This window comes from Aotus nancymaae, unplaced genomic scaffold (genome assembly GCF_030222135.1).
Source record: "Aotus nancymaae isolate 86718 unplaced genomic scaffold, 86718_ANA_hifiasm-v0.15.2.pri h1tg000016l, whole genome shotgun sequence".
NCBI classification, from domain to species: domain Eukaryota; kingdom Metazoa; phylum Chordata; class Mammalia; order Primates; family Aotidae; genus Aotus; species Aotus nancymaae.
In genome coordinates this window covers 23,075,119-23,098,170 of record NW_026988428.1, presented here as the reverse complement: position 1 = coordinate 23,098,170, position 23,052 = coordinate 23,075,119, and the positions used below count along the sequence as shown (strand labels likewise).

Genomic DNA, 23,052 nt, shown 5'->3' with positions numbered 1-23,052 from the left:
GTCCGTTTACATTTAGGGTTAATATTGTTATGTGTGAATTTGATCCTGTCATTTTGATGCTAGCTGGCTGTTTTGCCCTTTGGTTGATGCAGATTCTTCATTGTGTTGATGCTCTTTACCATTTGTTATGTTTTTGGAGTGGCTGGTACTGGTTGTTCTTTTCTATGTGTAGTGCCTCTTTCAGGACCTCTTGTAAAGCTGGTCTGGTGGTGATGAAATCTCTGAGTACTTGCTTGTTCACAAAGGATTTTATTTTTCCTTCACTTATGAAGCTTAGTTTGGCTGGATATGAAATTCTGGGTTGAAAGTTCTTTTCCTTAAGGATGTTGAATATCGGCCCCCACTCTCTTCTGGCCTATAGGGTTTCTGCTGAGAGATCTGTGAGTCTGATGGGCTTCCCTTTGTTGGTAACCTGACCTTTCTCTCTGGCTGCCCTTAGTATTTTCTCCTTTATTTCAACCCTGGTGAATCTGATGATTATGTGCCTTGGGGTTGCTCTTCTTGAGGAATATCTTTATGGTGTTCTCTGTATTTCCTGGACTTGAATATTGGCCTGCCTTGCTAGGTTGGGGAAGTTTTTCTGGATAATATCCTGAAGAGTATTTTCCAGCTTGGATGCATTCTCTTCGTCACATTCAGGTACACCTATCAAACATAGATTAGGTCTTTCCACATAGTCCCATATTTCTTGTTGACTTTGTTCATTCCTTTTTACCCTGTTTTCTCTAATCTTGCCTTCTCTTTTTATTTCATTGAGTTGATCTTCGACCTCTGACATCTTTTCTTCTGCTTGGTCAATTCAGCTGTTGAAACTTGTGCATGCTTCGCGAAGTTCTCGTATTGTGTTTTTCAGCTCCATCAATTCGCTCATATTCCTCTCTAAGTTATCCATTCTCGTTAGCATTTCATCAAGTCTTTTTTCAAGGTTCTTAGTTTCTTTGCATTGGGTTAGAACATGTTCTTTTAGCTCACGGAAGTTTCTTATTATCCACTTTCTGAAAGCTGGTTCTGTCATTTCATCACACTCATTCTCCATCCAGCCTTGTTCCCTTGCTGGTGAGGAGTTGTGCTCCCTTGTAGCAGGAGAAGTACTCTGGTTTCGGGTGTTTTCATCCTTTTTGCGCTGGTTTCTTCCCATCTTTGTGGATTTATCCACCTGTTGACTTTGTAGTTGCTGTCTTTCTGATTTTGGTAATTTTAAGTCTGCAGCAGCAGGACTCATAAACCCCCCTTTTCTTCCCCCCAGGTGTTCTGTCCCAGGGAGTTAGGGCTTTATGATTTTCTGCTGTGCGGCTGCTGTTTTCCCTGACCACAAGGTGGCAGCCTCGTCGCACTCAGCCTGCAGAGGCTTTGCTGAGCTGCTGTGGGCTCCACCCAGCTTCTGTGTGAACTTCCCTGCAGTCCTGTTTATATGGGTGTAGTTAGAACTGCTTCCACTATGTTGGCCCACCCCTGTAGTGACAGAGTCTCTGTAGTGGCGGGTTGCCTTGGTTACGGCAAATTGCCCTGGGAACTGCAAGGTGCCTCCGTAATGGAGGATGCCCCTCCTCCACAGAGCTGGACCGTCCCGGGTTCAGTTGTGTTTGCAGTGGCGCTTATTTTGCCTGGGAATCTCCTGGCTTGACTCCCTGCTTCGGCTCCCCTTGCTCGCTAAGAGGGGACACCATCTCATCTGCTCTGCCTCCGGAGCTGCTGCGTCGGCTGAAGCCGTGGCTCTGAGATTCGTGGCGCTGGCCTGGCTCCCCATTTCAGCTCCCCTTGCTGGCTTAGAGGAGACTCAGTCTCACTCACTCTGCATAGGGAGCCACTGCCCCTGGGCACAGGCCAAGCGGCCGCGCTGGTCAAACCAGCGGTGCTGGCCACCCGTGGGGCTCCTCCGCCTGTGAATCTCCTGGTCTGTGGGCAGTAAAAATCCATCTGGAAATGCGGCGTCCACTCACCCTCTGCGCTTTCTCTCGGAGCTGCAATCCCGAGTTCCTCCTAACCGGCCATCTTGGATCCTCTATCTCCACTTTCTTATTATCTACCATTTGATTACTTTTTCATTTTTCTAGTTGATATGTCCTTTAACATTCTGATTTTAATATTATACCTGAAACTCAATAAAAACTAGCAATTAATATAATTTAATGGATTTATTAGAGAGCATAACATTTTGCAGCAATAATGAATTGTTTACATATTATCATAGATTTCAGTCTACGATTTAGATAAGAATACAGTAAAAGAAAGAAAACAAAAATAAATGATGTGATGAGGCTTATCTAATTGTGTCAATCCCACTATCATCTGTTTAAAATCAGCCTATAGTGGGATAGTGAAAATGTCTCTCAATGCTAACTTGAGATTTCATGGAAGAATTATGATATTATTTGCAGTTAGTAAGTTATAACTTGAGTACTATAATTGAAGAAATCTAGATAAAGAAATATGAGCAGGCTAGTGATAAGATGACTATCACAGAGAAATTAGATTACATATTTTCATCATTTTAAGATTTTAGTTTATGAATCACTATCACTCTCTTACCATTTCTGCCTTAGGTTTTAGTGATTTTAGTATCTACATAGATGCTTTTTCTAACACTTTGGCCTCTCCTCCCATGATCTTGTCTTAAAATCCCTCCTGAGCTTCTTATTCTCATGATCATACCCTAGATCTAGACATCATCAGAAACTGCAACTTCTCTATGACCTCACTTTCCTGCACTGCAGTCTCACTGATTATAAACTCCTATCACTTCAATATTCTTCCTTTTGTTCCCTGACCCCAGCAATGATTCCAATAGGATTTCTAATTCATTGATCCTACCACTTTTTACTGTTCCACACCAACCACTGCATATTTTTCTTGTCTCCTTACTCAGCTAAATTCCTGTAATAAGTGAATGTAATTTTAGTTTTATATACACTTAACTCCCTTGCCTCTCTCACTTTATTGTACTCATTTGATGTAATCATTACCTGATTACATTTAAATCTCCACCTATTCTATACCCACAATGAATGAACCAGGAAAAAACACATCACATGTCAATGCAACTCACTTTACATTTGTGACCACCAACCTCAAATGAGTATGTAATCCTCCTGCAGTCATTCTATATTTTTTACACCTTTTTTTCTCAAATGTCCGACATCACCTGTCCCATCCTTTCTCTTAACTGATAACCTTGATGTGTACATCACTTAAAAAAGTAAAGCACAAAGAAACTTTCACAAACCCCTGTTATCACATCTACCCAAGTATAACATTTATACCCATTTAATACCTATTTACTCTGCTTTTACTTGGATTACTCTCTCTTCTCTTTAATAGCTACCTCTCAACCAAATCACTTTTTTTTAGCCCATGGGATACTATCATTTCTCCAACCTTAATATTAAAAAAACAACTTCCCTTGACCCCAAATTTGTTTTCAAGTACTGTTTCCATTTATCTCCCTCTCTTTATGGCACACTATGGAAAGAGTAGGCTTCAATCACAGTCTCTTGGGCTTTTAGCTCCACTTCTCCACTGGAACTTCTCTTATTGAAGTCACCATTAATGTCAACATGGCCAAATCCGAGGATCAAGTCTCAGGCCTCATCTTACTTCACCTTGCAGCAGCTAGTTGTCCTCTTCTAAGAAGGTTTCTTCCTTGATGCTAGAGTTTGGATACAGTTTGTTTGGCCTTACCAAGTCTCATGTTGAAATTTGATCCCCCGTGTTGGAGGTGGGGCCTCGTGGGAGGTTTTTGGATCCCAGGGGCAGATCCCTCATGAATGGTTTGGTGCCACTCTCCTGGGAATGAGTGAATTTTCACTCTTAGGTTCCACAAAGACTGGTTGTTGAAAATAACCTGGCAGCTTCTCATTCTCTTGTTTATGCTCTCACCATATGATCTGTGCACAACAGCTCTCCTTCGCCTTCCACCATGAGTGGAAGCAGGCTGAAGGCCTCACAAGAAGCAGATGCTGGAAGCAGTTTCTTGTATGGCCTAAAGAACAGTGAGCCAGATAAACCTCTTTTCTTCATAAATTTCCCAGCCTAAGATATTTCTTTATAGCATCACAAATGGACTAAGATACTTTTTAGGGTTATATATCCCCTTTGTTTTCCTCAAACTTTGCTGTTCCTTCTTGGTCTCCTTTTCTAGTTATACTTTTTTTCTTGATTATTTCTTATGATTTGAATGATCCAGGTCTCTGTTTCTAGATTTATCTGCCTATAAATGCTCCCGTGGTGATTTTATATTAATACTATCTCATGGCTTTAAATTTCATCTATATTCTGATAGGTTAAAGATGTCTCTCTCTGCTCTAGTTCTTTCCACTGAACTCTGGACTCAGATATCCAATTGTCTACACAATCTTTCCACTTCAATATCTCATAGACATAACATATAGTATATCCCAAACTGAACGTCTAATAATTTTTTTAACCTAAAAAATTGTATCCCTCAAAAACTCTTTACCCAAGTCTTCTCCATTTTGATTAATAAGAATTTCATCCTTCCAGTTGTCCAACCCTAAAACCTTAGATTTATTCATGACTCCTTTTTAATGCCTCACATCTGATGCCCTGATATTCTATTCATTATAATATCCTGTTGACACTAGAAGTATTGTTTTCCATTTGAACTCAGAGACAAATGGTGTATATCAATCAACTTTTGGGATATTTCTCAGTATTTGAATTCTTGCTACTTTTGTCAGAAATTTAGAAACTGAAAAAATTTAGATGACACAATATCTAACTAACTATAACAAATAAGGTACTGAGATACCCTAGAATAATTGTGTTTTCAACATATATCCAGAATTTGCCAGTTCTCCTTTTTTCTACTTTTGTCTGTTTTATTAACTGGCATATTACCAATGGTTAATTGGTACATAGATAGCACTCAATAAATGCATGTAAAATGAAATTAATATAATGGAAGTAGCATTAAAATGATAACTACAATGAAAAAGGGACCTAATAATTTTCAGGTGAAATCAATAGACAGAAAAGGTAGGAACTATACCTTTGGCTTTGGAAGACATTCAGAAAATAATCACAGTGAGCTTATGATAAATTTTACTCAACTAAAGGGGTTGATATAAATAGAAAAAAACATTTACTTTTGGTTATGCCATCACTGAATAATCAAAGAATATGAGGAAGAAAAGATTTAGTCATTCTATAGAAGTAGTATTACAGTTCAGAAGCTCTCCCTGTTGCTCTGAGATTTGGAAACAGCAGATTAAAAAATGGAAGAAGGCCATGAATGGTGGCTCATACATGAAATATTAGCACTTTAGGAGACTAAGGTAGGAGGACTGCTTAACTTCAGGAGTTCAAGACCAGCCTGAACAACATAGTGAGACCCTGTCTCTACAAAGAAGGAAAACTTAAATTATTCAGACATGGTGGTGTATAGCACATGTGTAGTCAAGTCTACTCAGTAGGTTGAGAAGAGAAGATTGCTTGAGCTCAGGAGTTCAACACTGCAGTGAGCCATGATCATGCCACTGCACTCAAGTCTGTGTGAGGAACAACAACAACAAAGAAAAGCAGGGTAGGGGGGAGATGGGCAGAGAAGAAGGATAAATTTGTAACACAGGTTGAACATCAATAATTTAAAAATCCAAAATTTAAATGGTCTCAAATTTATAACTTTTTGAGTGCCGACTTTTTGAGTAATGCCATGAGTGGAAAATTCCAAACCTGACTTCTTGTGAAAAATTGCAGTCAGAATGCAAGTGTACAGCATGGTTTATTCAGCATTCTCAGGACAAAAAATAGTCTCCTAGCCCCCTTTAGTTGCTATGTATCTTTTTCATGCACACCCAGATTCTCCCATACATGCACACCCATAAAGGGTAATACAATGGCATGTGTGCAGAGTGGATATGCCAATGGCAGGTTCCCCACAATGTCCCACATTGGGCCAAGAACTATATGCATTAAACTGTGGTTTCTGTTTGGTTTTTGTTTGTTTGCTTATTTTTCACTGTGTGGCATAAAGATATTGTTGAAAATGTCAAAAAGGCCTGAAGATACCCCTATGGCTAACAGCGATAAGAAAAAAAGGAAGCATTTATGTTTCTCTGTAGCACAGAAAGTCAAGTTGTTGGAGAAACTAGACAGTGGTGTAAGTGGGAAACATCTTACAGAGGAATATGGTGTTGGAATGACCACTGTATTTGACCTGAAGAAACAAAAGGATAAATTGTTGAAGGTCTCCATTGAAAGTGATGACAGAGTTAATGAAAAATAGAAAAAATATTGTATAAAGCTAAAAATGAAGATCTCAATTGTGTATTGAAAGAGTGGATCCATCAGTGTCACGGTGTACACATGTCACTTAATGGTATTCTGATGGTGGAACAAGGAAAGATCTTCCACTATGAACTGACAATTGAAGGAAACATTCAATAGGCTGGTTGTAGAAACTTAAGGAAAGACGTGACATTAAAATTTTAAAGGTTTGTGGTGATAAATAGTAAAGACATTCATTGATGAGTCTGCCAAGATCATTGCTGATGAAAATCTGACTCTGGAACAAATCTTTGATGTTGAAACAACACCACTTTTGATGCCTGAGTCAGAAAGATACTGACCCAGAAGATGAGACAGCCTCTGCAGGAAGTAAGGATGCCAAGAACAGAATAACTGAGTTTGGATGTACTTATGCAGCAGGAACCCATAAATAAAAACTTGCTGTAATAACCAAAAGCTTGTGTCCTTGCTGTTTTCAGGGAATGAATTTCTTACTGGTTTATTATTATACCAACAAAAGGGCTTAGTTCACCAGGGACATATTTCTGATTGGTTTTACAAACATTTTGTATCAGCAGTTCTTGCTCACTGCAGGGAAGCTGGACTGGATGACTGCAAGAATGTATTTGATGACATTTATTCTACTCATTGTCTAGGTGAAATTATTGTCAAAAACAATGTTTATGCCATGTACTTTCCTCCAAATGTGACTTCACTAATTTAGCCAAGGGACCAAGTTATCCTTTGATCAACAAAGAGTAAATATAAAACACTTCCTTAAATAGCATGCCTGTACCAGTGAACAGAGGAATATGTGTGGAAGGCTTTCAAAAGTTTAGCATGAAGGGTGTCATATATGCTGTGGTCAAGCTTTGGAATAAAGTGACTAAAGACATGGTTGTACCTGCCTGGTATGACTTCTAGTCTGCATCTATGTTCAGTCGATGATGAACCAGGTGGTGACTTTGAAGGATTCCATATGTCAAATGAGAAAAACAATGATGTCTGACCCCACATATGCAAAACAACAACAACAACAACAACAAAAGAACCTGTCAGAGTCCTAGTGGGCTGGAAGAAGTGGATATCGAAGAAACTTTTAACACTGATATTGAGGCTCCAGTTGTTCATTCATTGAACAATGATGACATAGCCAAAATGGTGCTGAATGGTACTATGATAATAGTAATGATGAAGATAACAGTGTTAACACTGCAGAAAAAGTGCCTAGAGACAACATGATGGAAATGCATGATGGTCTTAGAGAAGAACTAGAACAGTGGCATTAACTACTGAATAAAAAATTATGCCAGTCGATAAAAATCAAAGAGATTTCTAAGACAAAACTTGTTAATGAAGCAGATGACTCTAGAGGAAACATTTTAAAAAGCTACCCAGCAGAAGGCCTCCTCCATCCCAGGGGAACCATTTCCTGGTCCAACTGCTTCTGGTGTTTCTTGTCACCTAAAAAAAAAAAAAAAGAAAAAAAAAAACATACAGTGTACAATAACCTTTTAATCCAAACACAGCATTGAATGTAGAGATGGAAAGCTTGCAGTTATTTGTGGTTGCTGTTGTTTCACAGCTGATACAGATATTCTGGTAATGCTACTGTGTTGCTTAGTGACCCTGAATACATTATTTTTTCACTGCATTAATGCTATATCACATTTTTTACTGGTAAGTACTTATGTATAAATAATTGCAATAAAATAATTGCTTATTAGTAGCATATAAACTCAGTCAGGAATGATGATGATGCCACAAAACCACAGATTGTCTACATAGGTAACTGAGATAGAAACACTTTTGATTTCTGATGGTTCAATGCACACACACTTTGTTTCATGTCCAAATTTTTAAAAATTTATATAATTACCATCAGTTTTTGTATATAAGGTGTATATGAAAAATAGGTGAATTTTGACTTTGGTCCCATCCCCAAGATGTCTCACTATGTATAGGCAAATATTCCAAAATCTGAAAAAATTCAATATGCAAAACACTTCTGGTCCAAAGCATTTCTAATAAGGGATATTAAACCTGTAATAGAATAACCCTATAGAAGAATGAACCTGTCAGAATTCTAAAGCTCATGAGATGTTTTCTATATTAATGATGCCTCTCTTTCTCAGAGTCTCCATCCCTTTCTCAGTTCTTGTCTTTCTGATTTCTGTTGTTGCCACTACATTCTAGATGCTAGTGAAACCACAAAGCACATAAGCACCTGAATTTATTGCTAGGCCCTAGCTCAGAGTGGCCCACAGAATATCCCTTCCATGATTGTTTGAGACGTGGAAAGAGAAATGTTGTAGGAATTGGAAAAAATACATTTTGGCCTCTGCACTGCGATTATTTAGCTGTTTGATTTGCTCCTTGGTTCCCTTTTCTGTGTAGTGACTATGATGATGCTTAATAAACTCAGAAGATTGTTGTGAGATATGGTATTATTCTTCCATCAGTCTTTTCAGTAACTATCACCTGGCATCCTATACATGCCAGGCATCTCAAAATTTGAGAAAACAAATGTGACAAAGATGTGAGCTCTCCTATGAAAGAGTAAGAAACAAATAGATAAAATGACACCACAAAAAAGTGAATAAACAGGCATGTGGAAACAACTTAGTTGTAAAGAGTCATGCAGAACTTAAAAGAAGATCAGACATGTATGTTATAGAATTCTAATGAACAAAGAAATTGTGGAATAACATTCTAGGAAGAAACAACTTCATGAAAATAATTTGAAAGAAATTCTTCTTAACTTACTAGTTTCTTTTTGTAAAATTGGGCATTTCTCTTAAATTCACTGGGGTTCTGGTAGTTCTCTGATTTTCTGTAACCCCAAGCTTCAATGCTCTTGTTATTGTTGAATTTTTATTGCTTATGGTTGGTGTAGGGGCCTCAATGAGGAATAATTATGTCCTGCTCCCCGAGTGAAATGGCCCTCATCATATAGAATTCTGATGAAGCTAGTCTTGGCAGGGTAAGATGCAGGCTTTATATATTTATGAAGTCCATATAATTTTGGGAAGCCTGGAAAGAATACAGAAAATAGAATGTACAGTGTCTAGAAAGGGGTTTAGGTGAGTTAGGAGTTCTATAGCTTAAGCTCTATTGGTTGTATAGTAAGCCTACCTGAAAGTCCTGGTGTAGTTTTGTGTGGCCAGTGTCTGTTGCCCCATCTTCTGATAATAGCACCTTGATTTTCTTTGGGGATCATTCTCTGCTCAGGTGATCCAACTGAAATTGACCTAAGTGGAGCCAATCAGGACAATATATTTATTTATTGCAGTGACTCTTTGAGGACTGAATGTGTAACCCCATTCAGTTTGATCAGAACAAATAAGACTCAATCTCAGGACTTTTCCTGAGGTTGTTATACAAGAAGTGGTCTCTTTTTCCACTTGACCTAAAACTAATAAAAGGAAAAGTTGGAGTTTCTTACAGTGACCTCCACCCTCAAATGAAACAAACACAGAGGAAACAGGACCTAAATCAGGAGAGACCAAATTCAAGGTCATTGTTGGAAATGTCTGAGCCCCTGAAAACTCCATGCCTGAAACTATCTCTCCTCTACTTTTGAGTTATGTAATCAAGAAAAAAATCTTGTTTGCTTATACAAATGGGAAAATCATCCCTATTGCATGAACTACAAGATGCATGACATATAAAGATTTATCATATTTGCCATACTATTAAGGAGCAAACTTGAATGGTTCACAATGCAGATGTGTTAGAGGGATTTGCTAAGTTAGTGGGAGAGCTTAGCTGCTTAAATTTTCATCAGTGCAGTAGCTCACTTGATATTATGAAAATACTGTCTTTGCCATTAAATGGTAATGAAAGTTTAAAAAGATAATAAATTACGGTTTGAAGATAAGCATCAGAAATGCATGAGATTCAATAAAGTAGTATGCTGAATAGAAGACTTTTTTAATTTGGATATCTTCGTAAGTCTTCATGTATATCTCCAATATGTTTAAGTAAATGACTTAAATTTGCTTTTGCTCATTATGTTCTTTGTGAGGAAGCCTAGTCATATTTACCCAATCTGATGATGATAGCGCCAATAATTATTATAGTCAAGTAAAATATATTACATAATTTCTGGCATTGAGCAAGTAGCTTATTGCTTCCTGTCTTTCCTCTAAGATTCATATGATGACCTCAATATTACAGTGCTGGCTGAATTAATGGTACAGATTTTACTGCTTTGGCTTGAGTTTTGGTCTCACATTCATTGACAGAAAGAATTTGTCCTCAGAGGCCATCCCTATCTTTATGTGCCAAGAGATTCTGACAAACGTAAAGCAAGCCCACATTTTCATCCCACTGATACTCAAGAAAGTTTTTTGATTTTTTTCTATAGGTTCACATTTGCCCTTTTTTTTTGCATAAGACTATCTACTAACATGTATAACATTTATTTAATTGACTCCTTAACCTTTATCTGGAATTTATATTCAACTGACAAATGTTCATAGATGCCAGACTGGCTCAATATCAATAAAGCTGGTATGTCATTTGTAAAACAGTAATATTACAATTATTTGATGAGTTCAGGAAACCATTTTAGAAATAAAATAATTTAGGTTAAACAGAAGTTATATAAGCAAACGGTTACATGTGCTTTTCTGACTACCAGACGTTATATTAAATAATGGAAAATATCTGACGTTTACAATCTCTGTAAATGATCACTGAAACTGCCTTTTCTTGAATGTTTATAAAAATTAAGAAGATCAAGCTGGGATAATTCAAATCAGCTTAAGTCCTTTACTTATATGGCTACATTATAATTATGTTTACTAAAGAGCTAAAAAGATTCCATTCTAGCACATTGTAATGGCTGTAACTTATTTTAAGTCTTGGCAAAATTAGAATGATTCACGTTTTTCCTACCGACTGGGCATGTTTGTCTCCTTTGCATTGTAGCTTCCTCCTCCTCCTTGTATAACATACATTTACATGTGTGAATACAAACAAATATAAAAAAGTCCATATATGAATGTACACCCAAAGCAAGCAGGATGACTGTCTCTAGAGAAGCAATAAGTGGGTTCCCCACAGTTGCTCAGGGTACGTGTGGACTGATATAGTTCTGGGACAAACCTATTATAAGCACAAGTTAATAACAGTATCTTTAAGCAAAGAAACAGACAGAAACCCCCTTTTGATAAGCACTTTCTACAATCCCCTCCTTGTTGGCTCCATTGGACTTAGTCCACCCTTTCCAGGTTCACCCATCCAGAAGGATTAAATTTCCTGTCTTACTGAATCCGGAAGAACCATGTGATTTAATTGGACAAATGAAATACAAGTGGAAAAATGACATGGGCTGTTGCTGAGCAGAAGCTTAAGAGACATTGCTTTATTCTCTCATCTCTCTTTTCCTTTGGTCGTGAAATCAACATGTCCCAGACTGGGGTTATTCTTTCAGCATGGTTGTTAGAATAAAGGATACCTGGGATAGAGCTACAACAAACACAGAGTGGACATTAATTTCAGCAAAAGTACATCTTCGTTTTGGATGCCCCTGAAATTTCTAAACCATTTGTAAATGCAATATAACCATCTTAGTCAGGATTTCTCAATCTTTGCACTATTGGCATTGTAAAATGCATAATTCTTTTTTCTGTGGGACTGTTTTGTCATTGTAAGATGTTTAGCAGCATCATTGGCCACTTCCCCTTAGATGTCACCACCACACCCACAGTTGTGACAACAAAAAATGTTTCCAGATATTGCCAAATGTTCCTTGGGGGAAAAACCATCCCCAGTTGAAAACCACTAATCTCAGCATGGTAGTTCTCAACGTGGATTTTCAGAGCCAGCCATATCTGGAAATACGTTAGAAATTCAAAGTCTCAGGACCCTCCCTGTCCAGCTGAATGAGCAGTTATATGGCTAGGGCACAGCAAAGTGTGTTTTAATAAGTTCTCCAACTGGTTCTGAATATATGAAGCTTGAGAACCGCAGGTTTAAACTGATTGGTATATAAGCAGTTTTAAATAAGGAAAGGGCATAAATACTGCTTTTATTTACATATGAATAAGGTCAACTCTTGATATATAAAGCATTAGAATTCCATTTTTTTTTGTAAATCTGTAAGGCTTTAGGGTATATTAGCATATACACTAGTGAAATAAATGTTAAATAAGTTGAAATTGCATAATTTGAACAAATTTCACTATAGTCTCAGAACTTGGAAATTCACTGAGTTACAGTAACTCAAAATGAAGAAGAAAAATGTTCTGCTTAGGAATTCCAAGGGAAGTGTCATTTTGATCTTCTAAAAATACTTTACAAAATTATGCTTTTAGAAGCATAACTGTCAGTTTTAATGATCTGTTACTTGTACCCTCATTTTATTTAAGCATATTTTATATACACACAATTAGTTTTCAAAAAGTGTAGAATTGAGAATAAGTATCAATAATTCACAGATTTCTTTATTGCAAAATTTTGCCACAAATAATTGCTGTTCTTTTCATCTAATTTCCTTTGGCATGTCTAGAAAATGGATCTAAGTCTGATCTACCTTGAAAGGTGGGGCATAAGGAATAATTAACTTTGCAAAGTAAGTGGTTATTTGTGAAGTTACAGGCAATGCATATTATAATGCTAATGTATATAGTTAAGAGATTGGATATTTCCCTTAGTTGAGATTACCAATAGAAGGTAGAAAATCAGAATTAATTTTATCATATTTGCATTGAAAATGATGAAGGTAATGTTTCTGCATAATTTCTCTACTTTCCCTCATTTGATAAAGAAAAAAATCCCTATTTTTCTGTTTGTGGGCAGAAAATCTTCAAAGTTAAATACTAAATGTTTATACTTTTCTTCTTAACTATAAATGGTACTCGTGATTTCTGCTATACTATATATTTGTTTTTAAAAGTTTCCTAAAACCAGAATTTTATGGTGGTGGTATATAGTGACACAATGACACAGTGCAGCATATTTTAATATTTAAAAAATTAAAATATTAAAAAAGTAAGAGCTGATTCTGCTGTGATAGGCTTATGAAATAGACTTGGAAAAATGCAGTATCAAAAGACACAATGTGCGTGTTGTGTTATCTGTGACATTATTATGTTCCACACACTTGACCATAAACTTTCAATTGTATACTTTGAGTCAAAATATCAGGGAAAAACCCTTTTAGGTTATCTTTTTTCTTTTCCTTTCATGTTTTTGCAAAAGATAGTGAGAAATCTTGTTTTTTATGTCACATTAGGATTTTACTAAATAAATTCAAAATAAAAAGCTTTTGACTTTGTTCTTTAAAAGATGAGGGAAAGTCTTTCCCTTTAAAGCATTATCTCCTAGTGGGTGGAGAGTGTCATGCTTCGTTTTTTAGGTCCTTTACACGCTTGAATTTGATTTGTGCTTTTACAGCACAAATCCCAACATTCAGAAAGGAGATCTGCCTGCTTCAGCTGCCTGCAGCTACAGAGAATTAGTCTGTCATTCTCGGCATTGGCGAGTGTGTGTTGTGTATGTAAGTGTGTGTGTGTGTGTGTCCGTGTCTGAGACTGGGTGCATTTAAATGTGCATGAGGTTAATAGTGGAACATCTCATACAGGCTTGGCTCTGAAACCTGTGGCATTCTAGGCTGGATAGCCATTCCCGTGCCTCCGTTTTAATTTAGCAGGATATTTGCTGCCATGGCAGCCAGCAGCATCCACTGCAGCAGCAAGGAAGAGCCATAGATCTGAGAATGCAGGTGGAATACTAAAATGCAAGCGGCTCCTGCAGGGCTGGGCTTTAATGCTTAATTCCTGCTCTTCCTGGGCTCCTATGGTGAGGCTGTACTTGCTGCACTCTGTCAGCTCATTAGAGTTAAAGGGTTACAGACCTAGGTCAGTTAAGGGCTGGTGAAAGGCAGGGGAGAAAAAGAAAGCAAAAAGCAAGAGACCTCAGCTCGTGCTTCACCTTCTCGCGTTTCGGAATACAGAAGGAATAGAGGGAAATGTGGACCCGTCCTCCTGCTGAGACACGTGATTGGATGAAGACGGGCAAACGTAGTTGGCTTCCTGGATTACTTTTCAGCTGGAGGAGAGTCTTTGGTGAACTCTTTTCTGCTTCAGCTATATTTGAGCAAAATATTTGTAAGTATTGCTGATTAGTAAAATGATGTGTCAAGCTAAATTGTGGGCAAACCATTATATATACCACATCTCCAGAATCTTCTGTGAATGTGTGAGCTTGAGCTTTAATTGAAGCGCATGTGGTAATTAAAATCAAACGGATCCATTACAATCACAGTGTAAAAAGACATTATGAAGTGCAATTGAAAGGAAGAAGCCACTGGGAGAATCATGCAGCGGCCTGCTGAACTCTCTGTGTTCCGGAGCAAAGAAGTAAGAAGAAAGGGAGCTTGCCTTCAGAAACAAAAGTCTCTGACCAATCTTTCCCTCACCAGTGATGGGGAGAGGAGACCCACGGTGCGCATTTCCAACTGGTTTGGAAATGCTGCCAAGGCCAGCCAGAGAGAAGCCAACTATGCAGAGAGGCGCTCGCTGTCCAGGTTTCTCTCCAGGTCTGTGCAGTCCCTGTATCACACCAGCAGCTCAGCCTGGAACCTCCTGCCTGCTGGGGGCAGCCAGTCAGACAGTGAAGACTTAGAGGAATTGTCTGCAAGAAGAGGCTTAGAAGGTGAGAGTGATGAAGATAGTAGGTCCGAAGATGAAAATGTTTCCTCCAAGTTGAGCAGCATCAGCAGAAGCTGGGCTGAAGAGGAGGGAGAAAACTGTTTGCGGGAAGGGACAGCTCATCTGGATGAGGAAGTGATCCTTACGATGCTGGGTGATCTGGAACAGGCGCTTTACACTGACTTATTAGGTAAGTCCAGTTTGCTCCTAAAAATGTGTGTGGGATATTAAGACATTTCGTAGTCTCTTTTGAAATTATTTGCATTTGCCAAGTAACTTTCATTTTTTAGACTGATTTTTAAAAATAAATAGTTACATTTTTAATTCCTGTTTATTGAAATGATTTTTTTTTTTTTTTTTTTTTTTTTTTTTTGTAAAACTGAGCTATGAGCAGCAGTGGTAAGGTTCATTTGGAGAAAGTAAATTCCAAAAATCTGCTGTGAGCATTATTAGCCTAGCCTCGTGTCCAGGACCTTCTAGACATCCATAAATAAGTGTTCACATTTTCAAACCCCAAACATGTTTTTTACCTAGTCATTAATGGGGCTTATTTGTTCAACTTCTCTCAAGGTGACCTCATTACAGATATGAGATGAAGAATGAAGGTCCTCCTGGGCAAATGTTCTGTAGAGTTAAGTCTCTTCTGCTGCCTTCGTGCTACCTGAATAGATGGCTTCTTCAATAACTCAATGACAAGTCCTGTGCATTGCAGTAACACTTTCAGAATTGCAGAGGCCTCTGCTGCCTTCTACCTTTTCCTTTCTTTTTTTTTTTTCAGTGTTTGAAAAAAACCGGTTCTTCATGTGCACATTATAAGTATTTAAGCTACTATGTAGATGACTATGAACTGTTTTTATACTTTATAAACTAGACCTTTATGATGTCATGACTTTATAAACTAGACCTTTTTGATGTCATGAGTTTCAGTAGTAACTTCTAGCATAATCTTTAATTAGCTAGATAAGAAGAGATCGAGTGATTCGATAGTTTATGACTAAACTTTAAATGTCAACTTTGCCACCTACCTAAACAGTTAACATATGAACATTTTAGTTGTTATTTCTGAATTCAGTGTTCCACCAAAATATATTTACATCATACAGTTTCTTCTTCCATAAGTATTAAACTACTGGCCATATCATATTTTATGTCAATGTGTATTTCCACAAAAGACTTCATATAGGGCTCCTTAAATTGAAAGAAATTAAAACTTGCCAGTGATCTCTTTGTTTCTGATCCATGAAACTAATGCTAAATGCAGGTTTTTTTTTTTTTTCTTAATGTAGACCCTCCTGTTACAAGATGTTTTATGAGGGTTTCTGGATTCTTTTAGTGAGCCAGCTGTAGAAGAAGAAAGCTTAGACAGATAGCAGAGGCAAATGTTGTTCAATATTTCATGTCAGTTTGGTTTTAAAAGAGTAATGTTTCCACAGTTGTTAGAATAGTGGTTTCTGAATCTGAATGCACCAGGTGCTCCAACACTGAAGATTTACTTTTGCACCATTGTGTGATTTCTATGATCAACTGCATCTCATAAAGGGCTATGTGCAGCACAAAGGGGAGAGAAAGTCTTAACCTTTATGAAGCTTTTTCTTTTTTGGATCCTCTGGAACTGTAGAATCAGATCAGATAATATTCTTCTTTTGCTTTTGAAGTGGTATCATGTATCTTGTTCTCAGTATTTTTTAAGTATTAACAAAGATATGAACAGAGTGCAGTTCCCTAACAGTATTTGTTGCTTACTCAGTTAAATTATAGCATGCTGTGGGTGGGTATATATATGACATGTGCCTTTTTGTGCATAAATAACTTGGAGCATTATTGTCAGAGGGTAACCTCTCAAAAGCAGCCGATATGCCTTGGCTTTTCAATAGGAGCATCTGCTTATTGTATTTATGGATTATTCTTTTTTATGTTTTTTTTTTCTACTTATGCCAGTATTCAAAAATGCAAGTGAAAAAGTAAGGGGAAGTTTATTCAAATAGCTGTGATATGAATAATCATATCTCCAGATAATGAAGCATCTGATGCAATTCCCTAAATAATGAAACATGTTAAGTTGTTGAATGTAACTACACCCACTGCACACAGGAATTTCAGAATTTCTGCCACGTGCTTGAATAGGTTCTGCTTATGACTCAAAATGGCCTCTTCCAAGTTAGTTTTTAGGTGGAGTTCCTTGAGTTTAGCTCTTTACTCTTAGATATTCTTCTAAACCAGACAGATTAAGGTTTGTGCTATAACTGCATAGGAGGATATTTTAAAAGTAACTATAAAGCTTTTGGCCATATTTTGCTTTTTTTCTCCAAAGTGTCAAGATTAACCAGAGGAGGGGATTAAAATTTTTCATGCAAATCACTATTGAGGTCATCCACAGAACTGGAGTTACTTCACACAATAAACCGGGAAGCTGTACACTAAATAACGTTTGTAATATGGATGGAGTAGAGGGCATAATTCTCTGAGAATAAAGTTCATTCAGATAGATTTGATTTTCTATTAAAATATGGCAATGCTGGCAGTGTTAATTACAATGTGTATAATTCAAGCCTAAAAATTAAGAGCAGGATCACGGATTAAATGGTCTCTCTGCCACCAAATAGTAATGTAGAAGTACCAAATTGACACTGTTACTTTGTTCTCTGCTCAAAGAACACCTTATGAGCAATGAGAAAGCACTTTGCACCAACGTTAAAAACTCAAGTAGATTTCAGAACGTACCATTCTGGAAAATGTGTGGAAGTCATTCCATTGTGTTTGACACATAGGAAGCCTCTTTCAGGAATAGTGGTTGACTTTGAGATTATGAGAGTAGGAGGAGACACAACATTATTGTGATTAAATGCATTTCTCATGTGCAATTTCTGATAATTTTTATTGTTACTCACGTTTACTTTTATTTGTGCTTTTATATTTGGACTTTGCAGTTGTTTTTGTTTCTTCCAAAGCCTCTGGATCTCATTCAGATACAAATTTACAGGATATTTAGGACTGTGCAATCAGTCTTTAGGGGGTTTGTAAGTACACTTAGTTTTATCTTGCCTTTTGTGGGTCATTGAAAACATTTACTGCAATAAATTCTGCTTTGGGTATTATCTTTCATGACATGAATAAGGCAGCAATTATTTTGCTCAATAAGTGTTGGGAGGAAATGGTCCATTTGTCTGACTGTCATGAGGGGTGCAATGTCATGAGTGGATGTCATGATGAAAAAACACCTAAGGAATGAGGGAGACTATGGTTCTAAAACGTGATAGAAACCACATAAACAGTGAGTTCAGTTAGGAAAATCCAAAGATCTAAGATAGCTGTTGGGTTGAAAAAAGAAATTGAAAAGGAGATGAAGTAGATGTGAAAATATATTTAGTGAAACAGCAACATTCTTAAAATTAATATCAAAAATGGAATATAATTCAGATATCAATGTTAATATTCCAGTTGGCAAGTGGTTGAGATGCAGCTGGATTACAGCTTAAAAGTTCTCCTGGGGGAAGGGGGAAGAGGGAAAGGGACAGGAACGTGTAGTGGTGTGTTCTGGGAACCTGTATGAGATCAGTTACTTTTACCTCCCCCAACCCACCAAAGAAAGGTCATCTCAACATACTGCTTCTTTCAAGACTTTTTATCTTCCACCTACAATCCAAGATGACTATAACTGTATGAAATCTTTCATACTGAATCTTGGGTTTAGTGCTTCTCCAATTTTGTTCCTTTCACTACCCATTTTGACCCAGTTTGAATAAATTTCTTCTTTGCCTGTCTTTTCCTTGACTGTAATAAATATTTTTCCCACTCTGTACGGTTTTCTCTACAAAACTCTTCTTTTTCTTCAATGTTCTATCAGATTACTTGGAAGTGAAAGGTAGACTTCTTTATAGCCATTTCACAAGTACCCTCTATTATATGTATGAGAAGTATGGGGAGAATTTCCAGGAAGAATATGATCAGTCTCAAGAGTTATTAACAGTTCTGAGTTCTAAAATAATAATATTAATCTATAGGATTAGTGATTGCGTAAATTTAATTAGTGTAGAAAATGTTTTTGTCATGTGCATGATATCCCAACATGTGTTTTTTTATTCTTTAGAAATATTTACTTCAGGAAAGTTTCTTAGGAGTTTATGTTTGAAATCATGATGTTATTATTAAGTACATTTTAATTGTTTAAATCATTTGTAAATTCAAAGGAAGAAATTAACAGGCTGGCAGCACAATGGTGGCTATTTTGGCAACCACCCAGAGTGAGGAATAATGAACAAAGTAGTAATGTTTGGCTGAAAAAGATAAAAAAGGAATTAGCAGTTGTCTGCCATGGTAAAGATAATGTAAATTTGTTCATTTGGTTTCAGACCCACTGGAACCATGGGGTGAAAGTTTAAAGGAGACAAATTATTGCTAATCCCCCATAAATGTTTCACATTTTGACCTGCTACTGGAAGGAGCCATCTCTTACTGCTGAGGTGGAGGCCTTTCCATTGTGGGCATTTTCAGGCAGAGGCAGATGGTCTTGTCTCACGTGAGACAGATGAATGCTATGGCTAAAAGCTAAGGCAAGACAACTTCTGAAATCCCCACCAACTGTATGATTGTGATGATAAGTGTTAATGGGACACATTTGTTATAGATTTGTAAAAATCTGGCCTGAATATTAAGGAAGTAAATTAACAGGTTAAACAGTTAGCTGTATTCTTAAAACAGATTATAGATATGCATCTTGACTTCTCTGACATTTTTCATAGTGTAATTTAATATACTATTTTTTGCTTTTCTTTCCCTTCGCTTTCTTTTTCTTCCTTCCTCTTTTCATTCCATTTCCTTCCCAATCATCCCCTTTCTACTTCCTTTCTCTCTTTTTCTCTGTCTCATCTCCTTCCCTGTCCTTCTCTTAATCTGTCCACTCCCTACTTCCTTTTTTTTCTTTTTTAATGAAAATGCCCATCATTAGACATCCTGTTTAGTCCAAATTGAACAGAATAAAAATTCTGCTACCACTACTCTCTTTTCACGTTCTTCCTATTGTCTAGACTCATTCGCTTCAGAAGACCACTGGCTTGGGAAGTATTGTATAACTATAAACAAAATGGCTTAAGGTCACTTCTGCTAGGAGTTGATAGGTGCTGATTGTATCAGGCCAGCGTTAGTCCTACTTGCAGAACTATTTGTTGCATGCTCATTAGATACAAACATTTTGGGTTTAGATGCTTAGGGCTTTACTTGAACTCTAGTATTATTGGTAGAACTATAGAAATTGGAGAAGTAATTAAAAATAAAACCATCTAATGTTGTCGATCTTTGTCCATGAGTCTAATAAAAGACTTCAAAAGCTATTGCTTTCATAAGAAAAGGCCTCAGCCAGGCATGGTGACTCACACCTGTAATACCAGAACTTTGGGAGGCTGAGGCGGGCGGATTACTTGAGGTCTGGAGTTTGAGGCCAGCCTCACCCACGTGGTGGTACCCCATCTCTACTAAAAATACAAAAATTAGCTGGACGTGGTGGCAAGCACCTAATAATCAGCTACTTCGAAGGCTAAGGCAGGGGAATCACTTGAACCCCAGAGGTGCAGTGATCCAAGACACTCTAGCCTGGGCAACAAAGTGAGACTCTGTCTCACAAAAAAACAAAACTAAGCAAAACAAAACCAGAAAAGGCCTCTAGTTTATTCCCCAGAGTCCCAATGTGTATCTTCTACATAAGGCAAGTTTACCTCGAGTATTCTGAGTACACCTAGAAACACCTTGAAATAATTAGGATCCTAATAATCATAGATTTTTTATTATACTTTAAGTTCTAAGATACATGTGCAGAATGTGTAGATTGGTTACATAGGTATACATGTGCCAAGGTGGTTTGCTGCACCCATCAGCCCGTCATCTACATTAGGTATTTCTCCTAATGCTATCTCTCCCATGCCCCCAGTGCTCCAACAGGCCCTGGTGTGCGATGTTCCCCTCCCTATGTCCATTTGTTCTCATTGTTCAACTCACACTTACGAGTGAGAACATGTGGTATTTGGCTTTCTGTTCCCGTGTTAGTTCGCTGAGAATGATGGTTTCCAGCTTCATCCATATCCCTGCAAATGACATGAACTCATTCTTTTTATGGCTGCATAGTATTCCATGGTGTTATATGTACCACATTTTTTTATCCAGTCTGTCATTGATGGGCATTTGGATTGGTTCCAAGTCTTTCCTATTGTGAACAGTGCCACAGTAAATATACATGTGCATGGGTCTTCATAGTAGAATGATTTATAATCCTTTGGGTATATACCCGGTAGTGGGATTATTGGGTCAAATGGTATTTCTGGTTCTAAATCCTTGAGGAATCACCACACTGTCTTCCACAATGGTTGACCTAATTTACACTCCCACCAACAGTGTAAAAAAGTTCCTATTTCTCCACATCCTCTCCAGCATCAATTGTTTCCTGACTTTTTAATAACTGCCATTCTAACTGGCATGAGATGATACCTCATTATTTTGAGGATAGTAAATGTCATGAATAGCAGATTTATCATGTTGCTTTCCTAGGTGAAGACCCTGAAACAAGAAGAATGAGAACAGTTAAAAACATAGCAGATTTGAGGCAGAATTTAGAAGAGACTATGTCCAGTCTTCGTGGGACTCAGATAAGCCACAGGTTTTTTTCAATTCCATATATCTTTAAGCCAATAAAGAAAAATAATTACAAACAAACATTTAACTTTTCTTATAATGACAGAGATGGGATTTCAGTTTCCCCTTACTATTTTCTCTGTCTTTTTTATATAAAAGTTGGTAATTATCCTTAAACTGAAAATTCACAGCATATGCCTATTTAGCTCTTATCTCTAGCTCTATCTACTATGTCTTTTTCAATATAATCTCCAGTTCAATGGAATTAGTTACTACAACTACCACCATCACTGTTAAGTGGGTTTTTAATGCCTGCCCTAGAAAATAGTGGCACAAATTGCACTTGAAATTCATCTGGGCAGGGTAGTAGGGGCACATTCAAACATAATTGTGGTTAACTTCCAGAATAGGTCTTGGAAGTTTACACTGTGTAAAGGATTGTTGAAAATGTAAAACAATATGTCATTTTACCCAAGATGTACTGATGGCCTTTCTTTTGAAAACAAACAAACAAACAAAGAGCTGTAAATGAATGCTCTTTCCACATTTTGACTTCTACAGAGGTGATTAGAATCTCAAAATGAACATATAATTTAGCTTTCAGGAAGATGACATGTTTCTAAAAGACAGTCCTCAACTCTAGCCTTTTCTGTCTTCATGCATTCTAGGTTATGGTCCTAAGTGAACCAGAGTATAGTTATTTATCCATTTTATTTGGCAGCACCCTGGAGACAACATTTGATAGCACTGTGACAACAGAAGTGAATGGAAGGACCATACCCAACTTGACAAGTCGACCCACTCCCATGACCTGGAGGTTGGGTCAGGCTTGTCCACGACTTCAGGCGGGAGATGCTCCCTCCCTGGGAGCTGGCTATCCTCGCAGTGGTACTAGTAGATTCATCCACACAGACCCCTCGAGATTCATGTATACCACGCCTCTCCGTCGAGCTGCTGTCTCTCGGCTGGGAAACATGTCACAGATGGACATGACTGAGAAAGCAAGCAGTGACCTGGACATGTCTTCTGAAGTCGATGTGGGTGGATATATGAGTGACGGTGATATCCTTGGGAAAAGTCTCAGGACTGATGACATCAACAGTGGGTAAGTGGCCCTGTTCTCTATCAGCGTTGTGTGAAGAGGGGAGGTGGTCTACTAGCATGCATTCACTACAAATAAATGTGTAAGTTTGCTCAGAAAGTCATGAGAAAATATGAAGTTTCTGAGGTTATTCAGGGTGTTGAAGGGCCCTTCCTCTGCTCATTCATGGAGAGTAAAGAATCCAAAATTTCTGTAATTTCAAGCCACTAAGTTTTTCTGTTGTTGAGAGAAACACATGTGGTCTCTGTTTTTCAGAGTGATTTTCACATGCTTCTTAAGTAACAGATTTTGTAGTCAAGGACGTGGGAAGGAGACAGGAGGAGTTTTGCTGATCTGCTTGAATTTTTTTTTTTTTTTAGCTTGTCATAAGCTGCCTGTAACTGCTTTAAGGAAAAAATATTTTCTTGCTGTGTTCAATTATGTACC

The 23,052-nt window shown here is 37.5% G+C and overlaps 1 protein-coding gene across 11 annotated transcripts in view; it reads left to right on the top strand.

Annotated features, from left to right (window-relative positions):
- Positions 1 to 23,052, top strand: part of NAV3 (neuron navigator 3) — an 853,828-nt gene that overhangs the window by 673,654 nt on the left and 157,122 nt on the right. For 10 of the 11 annotated variants that reach the window (XM_064376945.1, XM_064376946.1, XM_064376947.1 and 7 more), the window contains 2 exons: positions 21,441 to 21,549; positions 22,246 to 22,629. In XM_064376945.1, the coding sequence (XP_064233015.1) occupies positions 21,441 to 21,549; positions 22,246 to 22,629 (493 nt within the window). Of the gene's footprint in view, positions 1 to 13,752; positions 15,097 to 21,440; positions 21,550 to 22,245; positions 22,630 to 23,052 lie in introns of those variants that run through there. The other variant, XM_064376951.1, reaches the window with a different exon arrangement.